The following is an 18158-nucleotide window of genomic DNA, read 5'->3' as shown; positions in this document are numbered from 1 at the left end:
GCATGCACCTCTAATCCCAGCTACTTGGGAGGCTGACGCAGGAGAATCAGTTGAACCTGGGAGGTGGGGGTTGCAGTGAGCCGAGATTGTGCCACTGCACTCTAGCCTGGGTGAGGGAGGAAAACTGTGGCTCAGAAAAAAAAAAAAAAAAAAAAGCAGCAAACAACTAATGATTAGAGAAATGCAAATCAAAACCAAAATGAGATAGCACTTCACACTCATTAGGATGGCTACTATATTTTAAAAACCAAAAAAAAAAACAAGAAACGTGTCAGTGGGTTTGGAAAGAAGGCGTGAAGAGATCAAACATCAAAAAGAGCAAGAGAGTGCAACAGGATTTAGAATCAATAAGAGAAGATTTTAAGGAGAGGAGCCAAGGACAGTCAAGGATTTCCAGCCTAGAAGGATGTGGCCATTTACAGAAATAGGGAGATAAGAGGAGGAATTAGTATGAGGAAAAATGACACATTTAGTTTTAGACATTTAGTTTTTTATTACTCAACGGTATTTCCTAAAAAACAACAACAAAAAGACATTTTGAGTTTTTGTTGTTGGTGTTGTTGTTGAGATGGAGTCACGCTCTGTGTGCCCAGGCTGAAGTGCAGTGGCGCGATCTCGGCTCACTGCAAGCTCCATCTCCCGGGTTCACACCATTCTCCTGCCTCAGCCTCCTGAGTAGCTAGGACTACAGGCGCCCACCACCACGCCCAGATAATTTTTGTATTTTTAGTAGAGACGGGGTTTCACCGTGTTAGCCAGGATGGTCTCGATCTCCTGACCTTGCGATCCGCCCACCTCAGCCTCCCAAAGTGCTGGGATTACAGGCGTGAGCCATCGCGCCCGGCCGATAACTTACATTTTTCTTTTTTCTTTTTTTTTTTTTTTACTTACATTTTTCAAACTAGAAAACAAGTAGGTGCAGGATGGGCCATGGAGACAGCCCGCATTAAAGGTTGTGGGAAGATAATAGAAGAGTCAGTGATGGGGGCAGAAAGGGAAGGTCTGAGGAAGCAACTGTAGAGTGTAGAGAAGCCAAGCAGAATTTGAGGAAGAGGAGGCGGCGCGGAAACTAGTGATGGAGAAAACATGGAAAGGGCTATTGTATTTGGTGAGCTCCTTCGGAACCTTAGAGAACAAAGGTGTTACCGAAGTACATGCTCTCAAATTCACACTGAGCACTAAATTCCCGCCGCTATGGGACGTTCTAGGGAAAGGAAAAACAGCGCAGTCTGGACCCAAGAAAGCTCACAGCGTGGCAGAGGAAGTGAGAAGTGAGTGAATAATTAAGCTACAGTGTTGATTCTGTCTTCCCTGGCAGAAAGGAAAAAAACCAAACAAACAATGTTTAAGTGCTTTGGTAGGGCACGGTGGCTTACGCCTGTAATACCAGCACTTTGGGAGGCCGAGGTGGGTGGATCATGAGGTCAGGAGTTCAAGACTAGCCTGGCCAACATGGCGAAACCCTGTCTCTACTAAAAATACAAAAATTAGCCGGGTGTGGTGGCACACACCTGTAATCCCAGCTACTCCGGAGGCTGAGGCAGGAGAATTGCTCCAACCCAGGAGTCGGAGGTTGCAGATCGCGCCACTGCACTCCATCCTGGGCGACAGAGTGAGGCTCCGTCTCAAAAAAAAAAAAAAAAAGAAAAGAAAAGAAAAGAAAAAGAAAAGAAAAGAAAAGAACGTGCTTTACCAGAGGTGTGCACAAGGTACAAACAGATGCCCTGAGGAAGTGGCGACCCTGTGGGGCAGGACTGGGGAAGGGCTGGTAGGAGGTGCTGCTGTCCAGGTGCATGGTGGGTCCTCAAGAATTCATGGGGGCAATTCCAGCAGAACCGGCCTCTTGAGGCCTCAGGCAGTTCTTGTGGAGACTGAGGCGACAGATAAGGAAAGAAGGGATACAGGCGCCAAGTGGGAGCGCAGGTGCGTTAGCAATAACTGGGTTCTATAGGAGGCGGGGCGCGGTGGCTCACGCCTGTAATCTCAGCACTTTGGGAGGCTGAGGCGGGTGGATCACGAGGTCAGGAGATCGAGATCATCCTGGCCAACCTGGTGAAACCCCGCCTCTACTAAAAATAAAAAAATTAGCCGGGCTTGATGGCATACACCTGTAATCCCAACTACTCGGGAGGTTGAGGCAGGAGAATCGCTCGAACCCGGAGGCGGAAGTTGTAGTGAGCCGAGACGGCGCCACTGCACTCAGCCTAGCGACAGAGACTCCGTCTCAAAAAAAAAGACGCAGAGATAGAGTTTGCCGCCTGAAAGGATACAGGAAGGAGAGGCGAAAAACTTATCCGAATCCTCACTACTTCCTTACAACTGGCGACCAAGTGGACCAAAAACCTCCAAAAACCTTAGTTGGCTGGGCTACGGGGTCCTTGCTATCCTTCCTGGGCTTCTGTACCCGGCCGGAACTTTAGTGTTCTGACGCCTTGTTTGGCATCGGAAGGGAAAAACAGATGGACCTATAAGTGAAAAGTGGCTTCTGGTTGGAAGCCACACTATAGGCTCGGGGAGGTAAGCGGTGGTAGGTTGGCGTTTGATGTGTCCCGGGTGTGGGGAGGCGACAGAGCCCTGGCAGTTGAGGGTTGGGGGGCCACCCCAGCGCGGCGAACGTCTAGCCTTCGGAGGCCAGGCCGTGAGTGCCGGAGGTAAACGCCAAGGCGGAAGAGTTTTACCACTCACTACCTCGGTGACCTCGGGTAAATTAGTCTTGGAACGTCAGTTTCCTCGTCTCCATAATTGAAATAATAATAGTTCCTCTCAGGATTGTTGTGAGCCGTCAGTGAAACACTTTTTTTTTTTTTTTTTTTTTTGAGACGGAGTCTCGCTCTGTCGCCCAGGCTGGAGTGCAGTGGCCGGATCTCAGCTCACTGCAAGCTCCGCCTCCCGGGTTTACGCCATTCTCCTGCCTCAGCCTCCCGAGTAGCTGGGACTACAGGCGCCCGCCACCTCGCCCGGCTAGTTTTTTGTATTTTTTTAGTAGAGACGGGGTTTCACCGTGTTCGCCAGGATGGTCTCGATCTCCTGACCTTGTGATCCGCCCGTCTCGGCCTCCCAAAGTGCTGGGATAGTGAAACACTTAAAGCAGTTTCTGGCACATGGTAAGCCATGGATAGCTTTACTAATTCGACTCACTTATAGCTGCGTGGATTATGTTGTCAAAACCCACCGTCAACCTCAGGGCGGTATTGTTCAGTTAATAGTTTAGATTTTCTGTTTACTGGTAGAAAAAAAAAATGAAACAAAGCATTTATAATTAAAGTTATATTACTAGAGAAATAACACTATGGAGGGTTTGGAAAATATTTTATGAGCTATCATTCATTTCTTTTTTTTTTTTTTTTTTGAGACGGAGTCTCGCTCTGTCGCCCAGGCTGGAGTGCAGTGGCGGATCTCAGCTCACTGCAAGCTCCGCCTCCCGGGTTTACGCCATTCTCCTGCCTCAGCCTCCCAAGTAGCTGGGACTACAGGCGCCCGCCACCTCGCCCGGCTAATTTTTTGTATTTTTTTAGTAGAGACGGTGTTTCATCATGTTAGCCAGGATGGTCTCGATCTCCTGACCTCGTGATCCGCCCGTCTCGGCCTCCCAAAGTGCTGGGATTACAGGCTTGAGCCACCGCGCCCGGCCAGAGCTATCATTTATTTCTAAAATTTCTGTATGTGTAGAGGTAAAATAATTTAAGTGCAACCGTCGCGGGGGAATTTAAATATTATCCATAATTGCAGGACCTCAGATCAACTGTTAATTTTTCCTGGTTCCTTTACGTTTATAGTACATGGGAAAACATACTGTTTACATGGTTTTGATTTATCAGCAAACTTTATTGATAACGTCGGCTGGGTGCGGTGGCTCACGCCTGTAATCCCAGCACTTTGGGAGGCCAAGGTGGGCGGATCACTTGAGGTCAGGAGTTCGAGACCAGTCTGGCCAACATGGCGAAACCTCATCTCTACTGAAAAAAAAAAAAACAAAAATTAGCCAGGCATGGTGGCGCCGGCCTGTAATCCCAGCTACTTTGGAGGCTGAGACAAGAGAATCGCTTGAACCCAGGAGGCAGAGATTGTGGTGAGCCAAGATATCCAGCCTGGTGACAGAGCAAGACTCTGTCTCAAAAAAAATAAAAAAAAGGATAATGTCATTTTACCTATTGGTGTCTGTATCCTATAGAAAGGAAATATCTACCTGACTTCATAGGATTTGTGTGTGGATGGCATGAGATAATATATATCAGGGTGATTTGAAAGTATTAGGAGTGGGCCTGGCGCTATGGCTCACACCTGTAATCCCAGCACTTTGGGAGGCCAAGGCAGGCGGATCACGTGGTCAGGAGATCGAGACCATCCTGGCTAACACAGTGAAGCCCCGTCTCTACTAAAAATACAAAAAAGAAAAAAAAATTAGCCAGGCGTGGTGTTGGGTACCTGTAGTCCCAGCTACTTGGGAGGCTGAGGCAGGAGAATGGCGTGAACCTGGGAGGTGGAGCTTCAGTGAGCTGAGATCGCGCCACTGCACTCCAGCCTGGGTTACAGAGTGAGACTCTGTCTCAAAAAAAAAAAAAAAAAGTATTGGGAGTGGTATTCATCAGGTGCAGTGGCTCATGCCTGTAATCCCAGGTACTCCAGAGGCTGAGGCAGGAGGATCACTTGAACCCAGGAGCTGGAGACCAGTCTGAGCAACCTAGCAAGACCTCATCTCTATCATTTTTTTTTTTTAGATGGAGTTTTGCTCTTGTGGTCCAGGCTGGAGTGCAATGGCGTGATCTTGGCTCACCACAACCTCCACCTCCTGGGTTCAAGCAATTCTCCTGCCTCAGCCTCCTGAGTAGCTGGGATTACAGTCATGCCCCACCACACCCAGCTAATTTTGTATTTAGTAGAGATGGAGTTTTAGTAGAGATGGAGTTTCTCCATGTTGGTCAAGCTGGCCTCGAACTCCTGACCTTGTCATCCACCTGCCTTGGCCTCCCAAAGTGTCGGGATTAAAGGCATAAGCCACTGCGCCTGGTCTTACAATTTTTTATTTTTATTTATTTATTTATTTATTTTTAGACAGAGTCTTGCTCTGTCACCCAGGCTGGAGTCCAGTGACCTGATCTTGGCTCACTGCAACCTCCCACTCCTGGGTTCAAGCGATTCTCCTGCTTCAGCCTCCCAAATAGCTGGGATTATAGGTGCCCGCCACCACGCTATAGGTACCTGCCACCACACCCAGCTAATTTTTGTATATATATTTTTTTGAGACGGAGTTTCACTTTTGTTGCCCAGGCTGGAGTGCGATGGCGCAGTCTTGGCTCATTGCAGCCTCTGCCTTCCAGGTTCAAGCGATTCTCCTGCCTCAGCCTTCCGAGTAGGTGGGATTACAGGTGCCCAGCACCATGCCCAGCTAATTTTTTTTGAAGTGAAGTCTCACTCTGTTACCCAGGCTGGAGTGCAGTGGCATGATCTCCGCTCACTGCAACCTCTGCCTCCTGGGTTCAAGCAATTCTTATGCCTAGGCCTCCCAAGTAGCTGGGATTACAGGCATGGGCCACCACACCCGGCTAATTGTTTGTATTTTCTGTAGGGGTTTCACCATGTTGATCAGGCTGGTCTTGAACTCCCGACCTCAGGTGATCTGCCCGTCTTGGCCTCCCAAAGTGTTGGGATTACAGCCATGAGCCAGCACACTGGGCCAATTTTTGTATTTTTAGTGGAGATGGGGTTTTACCATGTTGGGCAGGCTGGTCTACAACTCCTGACAAGTCATCTGCCTGCCTCAGACTCCCAGAGTGCTGGGATTACAGTTGTGAGCCACCGTGGTGGGCTACAATTTTTTTTTTTTGAGAATGGAGTTTCACTCTTGTCGCCTAGGCTGGAGTGCAATGGTGTGATCTTAGCTCACTGCAACCTCTGCCTCCTGGGTACAAGTGAGTCTCCTGCCTCAGCCTCCCCAGTAGCTGGGATTACAGGCGCTCTCCAAAACGCCCAACTCATTTTTGTATTTTTAGTAGAGATGGGGTTTCACCAAGTTGGCCAGGCTGGTCTTGAACTCCTGACCTCAAGTGATCTGCCCACCTCGGACTCCCAAAGCGCTGGGATTATAGGCGTGAGCCACCGCGCCCGGCCAACGTTTTTTAAAAAAATTAGCTGCGCATGGTGGTGTGCACCTGTTGTCTGAGCTGCCTTGGAGGCTGAGGTGGGAGGATCACTTCAGCCCAGGGCCCAGGAGTTCAGGGATATAATGAGCTATTGATCTTGCCACAGTGCGGCAGCCTGGGTGACAGAGCAAGACCCTGTCTCTCTCTTTTTTTTTTTTCACATGGAATTTTGCTCTTGTTGTCCAGGCTGGAGTGCAGTGGTGCAATCTCGGATCACTGCAACCTCTGCCTCCCGGGTTCAAGTGATTCTCCTGCCTCAGGCTCCTCGGTAGCTGGGATTATAGGCGTCTGCCACCACTCCTGGATTATTTTTAGTAGAGGTGGGGTTTTACCATGTCGTCAAGGCTGGTCTCGAACTCCTGACCTCAGGTAATCCATCCGCCTCGCCTCCCAAAGTGTAGAGATTACAGGCGTGAGCCACTGCACCTGGCCTGACCCACGCTCTTATGAAAAGAAAAAAAAAAAAGATCGGGGATGGTGCATCATTCCTGCAACCTAGCATTTTGGGAAGCTGCGGGGAGAATCACTGGATCCCAGGAGTTCAAAACCATCATGGGCAACATAGGGAGATCCATTTCTTTTTCTTTTCTTTCTTTTTTTTTTTTTTTTTTGGGACAAAGTCTCACTCTGTTGCCATGCTGGAGTGTGCAGTGGCACGATCTTGGCTGACTGCAACCTCCTCCTCCCGGGTGCAAGGAATTCTCCTGCCTCAGCCTCCTTAGTAGCTGGGATTACAAGTGCACACCACCACACCCAGCTAATTTTTGTGTTTTTAGTAGAGATGGGGTTTCACCATGTTGGCCAGGATGGTCTTGATCTCTTGACCTCGTGATCTACCCGCCTCAGCCTCCCAAAGTGCTGGGATTACAAGTGTGAGCCACTGCGCCTGGATAGGGAGATCCCTTTCTAAAAAAAATGTAAAAATTAGGTGGGCGTGGTGGTCTGTGCTTGTAATCCCAGCTACTTGGGAGGCTGAGATGGGAGGATCACTTGACTCTAGAAAGTAGAGAGGCTAAAATGAGCTGTGATTGTGCCACTGCACTCCAGCCTGGGCCACAGAGCAAGACCTTGTCTCAAATAATAATGATAATAATAATAATAAAATAAGTTAACATTTCAAAATACCTGATTTCTGTTGAATTTGAAATTGTGATGCGTTCATTGCTATACTGATAATTCTTCAATGTCTCTTCTGTTACAGGTAGAATTGGGCTATTTGCTGAAGCTTCTTCGTGCCCTTGGTAGCGCAGGAAGAAACTTACATTTTGATTTTTTTGTACCATGGCTTTGTTTCACAAAGTGCTGCGTGGTACTTATATTCTCAGAAAATGCTCTAAGCCAACTTCTGCCTTGCATCCATTTTTGGGTATTCGCTTTGCAGACTATTCCAGTAGTCTTCAGAAACCAGTGGCTTCTCCTGGCAAAGCCTCCTCACAGAGGAAGACTGAAGGGGGTTTGCAAGGACATCACCAGAAAGAAGTTGCTTTGGATATAACTTCTCCTGAGGAGAAACCTGATGTTAGTTTCGATAAAGCAATTAGAGATGAAGTAATGGACCATTTTAGGCGTTTGAAGGATGAAATTGTGAATCATTGGAAGGGACCGGAAGGCCGCCCTCTGCAAGAGGCCTTGCTGGAACAAGCCAAGGTTGTCTGGCAGTTCCGGGGGAAAGAAGATTTGGATAAGTGGAGAGTGACTTCTGATAAGACGATTGGAGGCAGAAGTGAAGTGTTTTTGAAAATGGGCAAGAATAACCAAAGTGCACTGCTCTATGGAACTCTGAGCTCTGAGGCACCTCAGGACGGGGAGTCTGCCCGTAGTGGGTACTGTGCAATGATATCCAGGATTCCAAGGGTAGGTGAGGCCCAGGCGGCATCATTTTCTAGTGAACAGGGGTGAACTTTGTTGTAGCATAAACTATAGAAGATAGCTTTTGTTTCTATAAATGAAAACACCTAGCATGTTATATTTGGCGCCTCACCTGTGTTTGGAGATAAGTATTGGCACAAGTGTAAAGTGGAAGCACAAGGGGGAAGTGGTTTCTGAGGAGGAGGAGTTACTTGTTTCTGGGCATTGCTTTGGGCCAGGAACCAGCATTGTTACGTTTCAGGAATCCTGAGAGGTTAGACATTTGAAAGATTTTTGGAGAGATTTTCATCTCTAACAAAGACCACAGCCTCTTTAATGGCAGGGGTTTTATAGAGTTGATGTAGGGTCAGCCTGTGGCTTTCTTTTTTTTTTTTTGAAACAGAGTCTTGCTCTGTCACCCAGGCTGGAGTGCAGTGGCGTGATTTTGGCTCACTGAAACTTCTGCCCTCCAGGTTCAAGTGATTCTCCTGCCTCAGCCTCCTGAGTAGCTGGGACTACTGGTGCACGCCACCATGCCTGGCTAATTTTTTTTTTTTTTTTTTGAGACGGAGTCTCGCTCTGTCGCCCAGGCTGGAGTGCAGTGGCTGGATCTGAGCTCACTGCAAGCTCCGCCTCCCAGGTTTACGCCATTCTCCTGCCTCAGCCTCCCGAGTAGCTGGGTCTACAGGCGCCTGCCACCTCGCCCAGCTAGGTTTTTGTATTTTTTAGTAGAGACGGGGTTTCAGCGTGTTAGCCAGGATGGTCTCGATCTCCTGACCTTGTGATCTGCCCGTCTCGGCCTCCCAAAGTGCTGGGATTACAGGCTTGAGCCACTGCGCCGGCCACCTGGCTAATTTTTTGGTATTTTTAGTAGAAACAGGGTTTCACCATGTTGGCCAGGCTGGTCTTGAACTCCTGACCTCAGGTGATCCACGTTTCCCCCCCCCACCCCCAGCTTGGCCTCCCAGAGCGCTGGGATTACAGGTGTGAGCCACTGTGCCTGGCCCAAATATTCATTTTGGAATAATGAAAATAGTAGATAACATTTATTAAGTGTGATGTGCCAGTCCTTGTGCTAAGCACTTTATATACATTATCCCATTTATTCCTCACAACAGTCCCCTGAGGTAAGATCATCCCAGGTTTATGGATGAGGAAACAGAGTTGGATAGATTTAGTAACTTGTCCAAAGTTACACAGATAATAAATATTAGTTTATATCTAGACATTGGTGTTCTCGACATCAGAGTACCCTTGAGATTGCTATAACTAAATGCCTTTGGAAATGAACTAAATTCCACTTTTGAAGAGAGAGGCAGTATAGATGTTAAGCACACAGATTTTGGAGTTAAACAGCATTGGATATACCACTTATTAGCTGAGTGCTTTGTTTATCTGTAAAACGGGGTAAGATGCTAATAACCTATCATAGCACTGTTGTGAGGATTAAATTATGCATGCAAATTATTTAATGCAAATATTCAATGGATGCTAGCCACTGTTGTTAAATATCACTTTTAAAACTTAAGCTCTTGGCCGGGCGCGGTGGCTCAAGCCTGTAATCCCAGCACTTTGGGAGGCCGAGACGGGCGGATCACGAGGTCAGGAGATCGAGACCATCCTGGCTAACACGGTGAAACCCCGTCTCTACTAAAAATACAAAAACTAGCCGGGTGAGGTGGCGGGCGCCTGTAGTCCCAGCTACTCGGGAGGCTGAGGCAGGAGAATGGCGTAAACCCGGGAGGCGGAGCTTGCAGTGAGCTGAGATCCGGCCACTGCAGTCCAGTCCGGGCGACAGAGCGAGACTCCGCCTCAAAAAAAAAAAAAACTTAAGCTCTTTTCTCTGTAGTTTTCTGACTTGTGGAAAGGTAGTTGTCATAACATAGGCCACTCAGAAGTCACTGCTCCTTGGCCGGGCGCAGTGGCTCATGCCTGTAATCCCAGCACTTTGGGAGGCTGAGGCGGGTGGATCACCTGAGGTCGGGAGTTCGAGACCAGCCTGACCAACATGGAGAAACCCTGTCTCTACTAAAAATACAAAAAATTAGCTGGGCATGGTGGTGCATGCCTGTAATTCCAGCTACTCGGGAGGCTGCGGCAGAATTACTTGAACTCAGGAGGCAGAGCTTGCGGTAAGCTGAGATCTTGCCATTGCACTCCAGCATATGTAACAAGAGCGAAACTTCATCTCAAAAAAAGAAAAAGAAAAAAAAGTCATTGCTCCATAGGACCAGGTAAAGGAAATACATTCATTTCCATTCAGTGAACACAGGTGAGTGCCTACCCCATGTAAACACTGTCCTGGGCCAGTTGTGTGTTGAACATTACCTTAGAAACATATAACTATGTCAGTATTTTGTGCTAAATTAATAATCACTGGGTTTATCTGCCTTCTTATGGGGCAGAAAGTCAGAAAAATGGTTAGTGAATCCTGTTGATGATGCTGACTTGGTGATGACTCACATTTTGCTGATAGTGGAGAATGAGGTGCAATTAACTTTCCTTTCAATATCGTAGGGTGCTTTTGAGAGGAAGTTGTCTTATGATTGGTCGCAGTTCAATACTCTGTATCTCCGTGTACGTGGGGATGGTCGGCCTTGGATGGTGAATATCAAGGAGGACACAGATTTCCTCCAGAGGACGAATCAGATGTATAGTTACTTCATGTTCACCCGTGGGGGACCCTACTGGCAGGACGTCAAGGTACAGCATAAGTCTTCATTGTTTATAAAAATGAGGTCTTGGCCGGGCATGGTGGCTCACGCCTATAATCCCAGCAATTTGGGAGGCCGAGGCAGGTGGATCACCTGAGGTCGGGAGTTCGACATCAGCCAACATGGAGAAACCCTGTCTCTACTGAAAAAAATACAAAATTGGCCGGGCGCGGTGGCTCAAGCCTGTAATCCCAGCACTTTGGGAGGCCGAGACGGGCGGATCACGAGGTCAGGAGATCGAGACCATCCTGGCTAACACGGTGAAACCCCGTCTCTACTAAAAATACAAAAACGAGCCGGGCGAGGTGGCGGGCGCCTGTAGTCCCAGCTACTCCAGAGGCTGAGGCAGGAGAATGGCGTAAACCGGGAGGCGGAGCTTGCAGTGAGCTGAGATCTGGCCACTGCACTCCAGTCCGGGCGACAGAGCCACACTCCGCCTCAAAAAAAAAAAAAAAAAAAAAAAAAATACAAAATTAGCTGGGCGTGGTGGCACATGCGTGTAATCCCAGCTACTCCGGAGGCTGAGGCAGGAGAATTGCTTGAACCTGGGAGGCAGAGGTTCGGTGAGCCGAGATTTTGCCATTGCACTCCAGCCTGGGCAACAAGAGCCAAACTCTGTCTCAAAAAAAAAAAAAAAAAAAAAAGTCGGTGTCCTAGGCCAGGTGTGATGGCTCATGTCTATAATCCCAGCACTTTGGGAGGCCAAGGTGGGTGAATCACCTGAGATCAGGAGTTCGAGACCAGCCTGGCTAACATGGCAAAACCCCGTGTCTACTAAAAATACAAAAAGTAGAGGCCAGGCGCCATGGCGCACTCCTGTAATCCCAGCACTTTGGGAGGCCGAGGTGGGCAGATCATGAGGTCAAGAGATTGAGACCATCCTGGCCAACATGGTGAAACTCTGTCTCTACTAAAAATACAAAAATTAGTTGGGTATGGTGGCACGCACCTGTAGTCCCAGCAACTCAGAAGGCTGAGGCAGGAGAATTGCTTGAACCTGGGAGGCAGAGGTTGCAGTGAACCGAGATGGTGCCACTGCACTCCAGCCTAGCAACAGAGCGAGACTCCATCTCAAAAAAAATAAAAATAAAAAAAGGCCGGGCGTAGTGGCTCACGCCTTTAATCCTAGCACTTTTGGAGGCTGAGGCAGGCGGATCACGAGGTCAGGAGATCGAGACCATCCTGGCTAACCCGGTGAAACTCTGTCTGTACTAAAAAATACAAAAAACTAGCCTGGCGTGGTGGCAGGCGCCTGTAGTCCCAGCTGCTTGGGAGGCTGAGGCAGGAGAGTGATGTAAACCCGGGAGGCAGAGCTTGTAGTGAGCTGAGATCTGGCCACTGCACTCCAGCCTGGGCGACAGAATGAGACTCCATCTCAAAAAAAAAAAAAAAAAAGCCAGGCATGGTGGCGCATGCCTGTAATCCCAGCTAATAGAGGGGCTGAGGCAGGAGGATCGCTTGAACCTGGGAGGCGGATCTTGCAGTGAGCTGAGTGAGATTGCGCCACTGCACTCCATCCTGGACAACAGAGTGAGACTCTGTCTCAAAAAAGAAAAAAAACTCACAAAGCCCCCATTTTGCTCATGTCGTATACTTGAGGGTCATCCTGAATTCTTCTCCTTCGCCCCACATCCAGTCTATTGGTGAGTCCTGTCACCTCTGCTTGCAAAGTACGCTCAGCAGGTGACCCATTTCTAGCCATCTCTTCTACTCCCACCCTGGTCTGGGTGATTGGATTATTGCAGCAGCTTCATTATTGATTTCCCTGTTTGTCTTCTTGCCCCACTAAAATCCTGGCTCCACAGCAGCCAGAGTGATCTTTCTGAAACAGTTCAGATGACATCATTTACATGCTTCTAAGTGTGTAAATGTACCTCCTAAGCATGTAACCTGTCTGTGTTAGTCTGTTCTCATGCTGCTGCTATGAAGAAATACCTGAGACTGGGTAATTTATAAAGGAAAGCGGTTTAATTGACTCACACAGTTCTGCAGGGCTGGGGAGGCCTTAGGTAACTTACAATCATGGCAGAAGGGGAAGTAAACACATCCTTCTTCACATGATGGCAGGAAAGAGAATAAGAGCTGAGTGAGGGGGTAAATCCCCTTATAAAACCATCAGATCTTGTGAGAACTCACTATCACGAGGACAGTATCGGGGAAACGACCCCCATGGTTCAGTTAACTCCACCTGGTCCCTCCCTTGACACATGGGGATTATTACAATTCAAGATGAGATTTTGGGTGGGGACACAGCCAAACCATATCAGGACCCTTCAGTGGTTTCCCATTACAATTTGAATAAAGTCCAGGCCGGGCTAGGTGGTTCATACTTTTAATCTGAGCACTTTGGGAGGCTGAGACGGGCAGATCACTTGAGGTCAGGAGTTTGAGGCCAGCCTGGCCTACATGGTGAAATCTTGTGTCTACTAAAAATACAAAAAATTAGCTGCAGGTGGTGGCACACGCCTGTAGTCTCAGCTCCTCAGGAGGCTGAGGCAGGAGAAACGCTTGAACCTGAGAGGTGGAAGTTGCAGTGAGTCAAGATCGTGCCATTGCATACCAGCCTGGGCGACAGAGAGAGACTCCATCTCAAAAAAAAAAAAAAAAAAAAAAAAGAATAAGTCCAAACTCCTGAATATGACCGATGGGCCTACAATATCGGACCCCCGTCTTCATCTTCCATCTCTCCTCCTACCTCCCTCCTCCACACCAGCCCCTTTTCTGTCTGTCAGATTCAACAACCTCATTTCCATCTTAGAGCTTTGCACTTAGTGTTGCTCTGCTGTAATGTTCTGCCCCCATGTCTTCACCTGCTTTCTTTTTCCTGTCATTCACCTCATGGCTCAAAAGTTGCCTCAGAGAGGACTTTCCTGATTCCTGTAAGTAAAGTCGGACCCTCTAATCCAGTTACTTTCAACACCACTATCCTATAACTTTCTTCATAGAACTTATCACTAACTAAAATTACTTTGTTCATTCATTCATCTGTTTATTGTCACTCTACTGCCTTCTCTGGAACATAAATTATATAAATTTTTTTTTTTTGAGATGGAGTCTCACTCTTATTGCCCAGGCTGGAGTGCAGTGGCGCGATCTCAGCTCATGGCAGCCTCTGCCTTCCAGGTTCAAGAGATCCTTCTGCCTCAGTCTCCTGAGTAGCCGGGACTATAGGCGTGTACCACAATGCCCAGCTAATTTTTGTATTTTTAGTAGAGATGGGGTTTCATTCACCAAGTTGGCCCGGCTGGTTTCAAACTCCTGACCTCAAGTGATCCACCTGCCTTGGCCTCCCAAGGTTCTGGGATTATAGGCGTGAGCCACCACACCTGACCCTAAATTCTGTAAATTCTGTAGAGCAGGGATCTTGTTTATATTGTTCCTACCAGTTTCCCCTGTACCTAGAGTTTTGTCTTAGTGCCTAGCACAAAATAAGCATTCAATACATAAATATATATGCACTAATATAGATATATAACACAAATTATATATACTTGTATTTAAGTAATATATATATAATGAATTATTATACAAAATAACTACTTCATTATAAAAAATTTGGAAAATACAGAAAAAAATCTTGTACTATCACTATCCAGAGATAAAATACTATTTTTAATGTGTATCTTCCAGACTTTTCTAGTCACACTTTTCCCTTCCAGTGGTGTTTTAGAACATGTATACAGTATTTTCCCTGAACTATTGTTCACCACTTTCTTTTCAAATATATTTCTACGTCATTTTTAATGTCTACATGATATTATATAAGTAGAAAACAGTTTTGGTTGGGTCCAGTGGCTCACACCTGTAATCCTAGCACTTTTGGAGGCTGAGGCAGTGGATCTTTGAAGCTAGGAGTCTAGACAAGCCTGAGCAACATGGCAAAACCCTGTCTCTACAAAAAATACAAAAATTAGCCCAGTATGGTGGCATGCGCCTTTAGTCCCACCTACTCAGGAGGCTGAGGTGGGAGGATTGCTTGAGCCTGGGAGGTCGAGGCTGCGTGAGTTAAGATCACCCTACTGCATGGACTCCAGCCTGGGTGACAGAGTAAGACCCTGTCTCAAAAAAAAAAAATTTTTTTTTCTTAACTTGTTCTTCATTATGAACGTGTAGATTTAGATTGTTTTCAGAATTTTCTACTGTCAGAACAAACTCTGAGGTAAACATCCTTAACTATTTTCATAGGCTATATTCCTAGAGGTAAAATTACTGGAATAAATATTAATATATGTAATTAATTTTTATTTATGTTCATTAAAATGTATTTATTTGAGACAAGGTTTCACTTCTGTTGCCCAAGCATGGGCTCGCTGCAGCCCCAACCTCCCGGCCTCAGGTGATCCTCCCACCTTAGCCTCCTGTATAGCCAAGACTACAAGGATGTACCACTATGGCTGGATAAGTTTTCTGTTTTTTTAGTAGAGTCTTGGTTTCACCATGTTGCCCAGGCTGGTCTTGAACTCCTGGGCTCAAGTGATCCTACTGTGTTGGCCTCCCAAAGTGCTGGGATTACAGGCATGCACAGCCAGGCCCAGCCGTTTTCTTCCTTTGTTAAACACAAAAAATAAAATTAGCATAATCTGTACCTATGGTTTGTGTTTTTAAAATTTAGGAATATATCCTGGAGAGCTTCTGTATAATTATTTAGGCAGGGTGTGGTGGTTCATGCCTGTAGGCCAAGGTTGGCAGATTACTTGAGCTCAGGAGTTTAAGACCAGCCTGGTCAACATGGTGAAACACTGTCTCTACCAAAAAAAAAAAATTAGCCGGGTGTGGTGGTGGGCGCTTATAGTCCCAGCTACTCAGGAGGCTGAGGTGGGAGAATCACTTGAACCTGGGAGGCAGAAGTTGCAGTGAGCCAAGATTGCACCACTGCACTCCAGCCTGGGTAACAGAGTGAGACCCTATCTCAAAACAAAAACAAAACAAAACAAAAAACAAACAAAGCCAGATATAGTTTTAAAAGATCGTGCTTAATAATAAGTAAATTACATAAAGAAGAAATATGAAAATAAAGTTGATGAATAAAAAGGCACACTTGAAAAGTTCAAGAGTAGAAGGAATAGGACATTTCTTTTTGTTTGGTTTCTAATGTAGGAAGAAAGGGAAACATATTAAAATTCTTTTTTTTTTTTTTTCTGAGACAGAGTCTAGCTCTGTCGCCCAGGCTAGAGTGCAGTGGCACGATCTTGGCTTACTGCAACTTCTGCCTCCCAGGTTCAGGCAACAAAGTGAGACCCCATTCTCCACAGGAAAAAAAAAAAAAAAAAAGAAAAGCTGTGTTTAGATACTAGTCTTTTTTCCACAAATGTTACAAATATTTTTTTCATAGTTAACCCTTTATCGTTTGGCCTGAGTTACATCTTTGATCCAAATGGCTTAGCCATTTGTCATAATACATATATTAAATAATTTTAGAATAAATGTAAACTTATTTTATCATTACATGTAGATGCGTCAATTGCTTACATTTCAGTTATGAAGTAAATGGTTTCTTCTTTCAGATTCCTTTTTCCAAATTTTTCTTCTCTAATCAAGGAAGAATCCGGGATGTTCAGCATGAGCTTCTGCTTGACAAGGTAATATATTCCTGTATTTTTCACTCAGAACTGTATCATTTTTAATGAATCGAAACTCTGGTAAGACTGAGTTCATTTGGGAAAGCTGGCAGATGAAAATTTCTTCTCAGAGGCACTGCTCTTTTTTTATTTTATTTTATTTTATTTTTTATTTTTATTTTTTTTTGAGGCGGAGTCTCGCTCTGTCGCCCGGACTGGAGTGCAGTGGCCAGATCTCAGCTCACTGCAAGCTCCGCCTCCCGGGTTTACGCCATTCTCCTGCCCCAGCCTCCCGAGTAGCTGGGACTACAGGCGCCCGCCACCTCGCCCGGCTAGTTTTTGTATTTTTAGTAGAGACGGGGTTTCACTGTGTTAGCCAGGATGGTCTCGATCTCCTGACCACGTGATCCGCCGGTCTCGGCCTCCCAAAGTGCTGGGATTACAGGCTTGAGCCACCGTGCCCGGCCTAGGCACTGCTCTTAAACCTAGCCAGAGGCTGACTCAGACCTCCCCTATGAACTATACCCCTATCCTGAAGGTATTTTAGAATGATCATTTTTAGCATGCCTACATTTTACTTTAGCTATTTTTCCCCCGTCCCCTCCCTCCTAATTTAGCTTTAAAATAAGAGTTTATGAACACTTCAAGGAACCTCCATTAGGCATTCATGTTGTCCTTACTAGTCTTTTTTTTTTTTTTGAGACGGAGTCTGGCTCTGTCCTCCAGGCTGGAGTGCAGTGGCCGGATCTCAGCTCACTGCAAGCTCCGCCCCCCGGGTTTACGCCGTTCTCCGGCCTCAGCCTCCGGAGTAGCTGGGACTACAGGCGCCGGCCACCTCGCCCGGCTCGTTTTTTGTATTTTTTAGTAGAGACGGGGTTTCACCGTGTTAGCCAGGATGGTCTCGATCTCCTGACCTCGTGATCCGCCCGTCTCGGCCTCCCAAAGTGCTGGGATTACAGGCTTGAGCCACCGCGCCCGGTCTTTTTTTTTTTTTTTTGAGACGGAGTCTTGCTTTGTCACCTAGGCTGGAGTGTAGTGGCATGATCTCGGCTCACTGCAAACTCCACCTCCTTGGTTCAAGCAGTTCTTCTGCCTCAGTCTCCCGAGTAGCTGGAATTAACAGGTGCCTGCCACCACACTTGGCTAATTTTTGTATTCTTAGTAGAGACGAGGTTTCACCATGTTGGCCAGGCTGGTCTCGAACTCTTGACCTCGTGATCTGCCCACCTTGGCCTCCCAGTGTTGGGGTTACAGGCCTGAGCCACTGCGCCCGGCCGTCCTTCCTAGTCTTAAGTGGCGCTACTAACGAGGAGAGGGAAGGAAGTTGAATGGGGAAAGAAAAACAGTCTTGTATTTCCTCTTACGGTATGCTATGTGAGAACTAGTATGTATTTCCTAAGGGCTGATAGCATTAAAACCCAGTTATAATCATCACTTGATGGGATTTTAAACTCCTGGAATAGTATCAGTACATCCCTGTATGAGATTTTAATCAATTTCTCTGTTTTAAATTTAGATCTCTTCTATAGGATTCACCTTGGCTGATAAAGTGGATGGTCCATTCTTCCTGGAGATAGATTTTATTGGAGTGTTTACTGATCCAGCCCATACAGAAGAATTTGCCTATGAAAATTCTCCAGAGCTTAACCCAAGGCTTTTTAAGTAAAGGTTATGTGGTAGTTTTGTTTTACTACTCTAAGAGTACTAGCATCTATAATGATGTAGACAAAATAAAATATTTCTTTAGTGGCATCCAACCAATGGCTAGTATGTATTCTCTCTCTCTTTTTATTTTTTTGAGATGGAGTCCCACTCTGTTGCCCAGGTTGGCATGCTGGTGTGCAGTAGTGCGATCTTGGCTCACTGCAACCTTCGCTCAGCCTCCTGAGTAGCTGGGA

The 18158-nt window shown here is 46.6% G+C and overlaps 1 protein-coding gene across 6 annotated transcripts in view; it reads left to right on the top strand.

The window, feature by feature from the left end:
* The window catches only part of NDUFAF1 (NADH:ubiquinone oxidoreductase complex assembly factor 1), a 36817-nt gene extending 18800 nt beyond the window's left edge, over positions 1–18017 (top strand). Inside the window, exons 1-6 of one of the 6 annotated variants that reach the window (XM_033190475.1) lie at positions 2506–2787; positions 3076–3104; positions 7342–7994; positions 10506–10691; positions 16207–16281; positions 17777–18017. In XM_033190475.1, coding sequence (XP_033046366.1) covers positions 7422–7994; positions 10506–10691; positions 16207–16281; positions 17777–17926 — 984 coding nt within the window. In that variant the 5' untranslated portion in view covers positions 2506–2787; positions 3076–3104; positions 7342–7421 and the 3' untranslated portion in view covers positions 17927–18017. Of the gene's footprint in view, positions 1–2381; positions 2788–3075; positions 3105–7341; positions 7995–10505; positions 10692–16206; positions 16282–17776 lie in introns of those variants that run through there. The other 5 variants (XM_033190478.1, XM_033190480.1, XM_033190476.1 and 2 more) reach the window with 5 other exon arrangements.
* Positions 18018–18158: the final 141 nt, after the last annotated feature.

This window comes from Trachypithecus francoisi, unplaced genomic scaffold (assembly GCF_009764315.1).
Source record: "Trachypithecus francoisi isolate TF-2019V2 unplaced genomic scaffold, Tfra_2.0 Lachesis_group3, whole genome shotgun sequence".
Taxonomy (NCBI): Eukaryota; Metazoa; Chordata; class Mammalia; order Primates; family Cercopithecidae; genus Trachypithecus; species Trachypithecus francoisi.
Note: the sequence above shows the minus strand (reverse complement) of the source record. Positions and strands in the feature narration are given on the sequence as shown.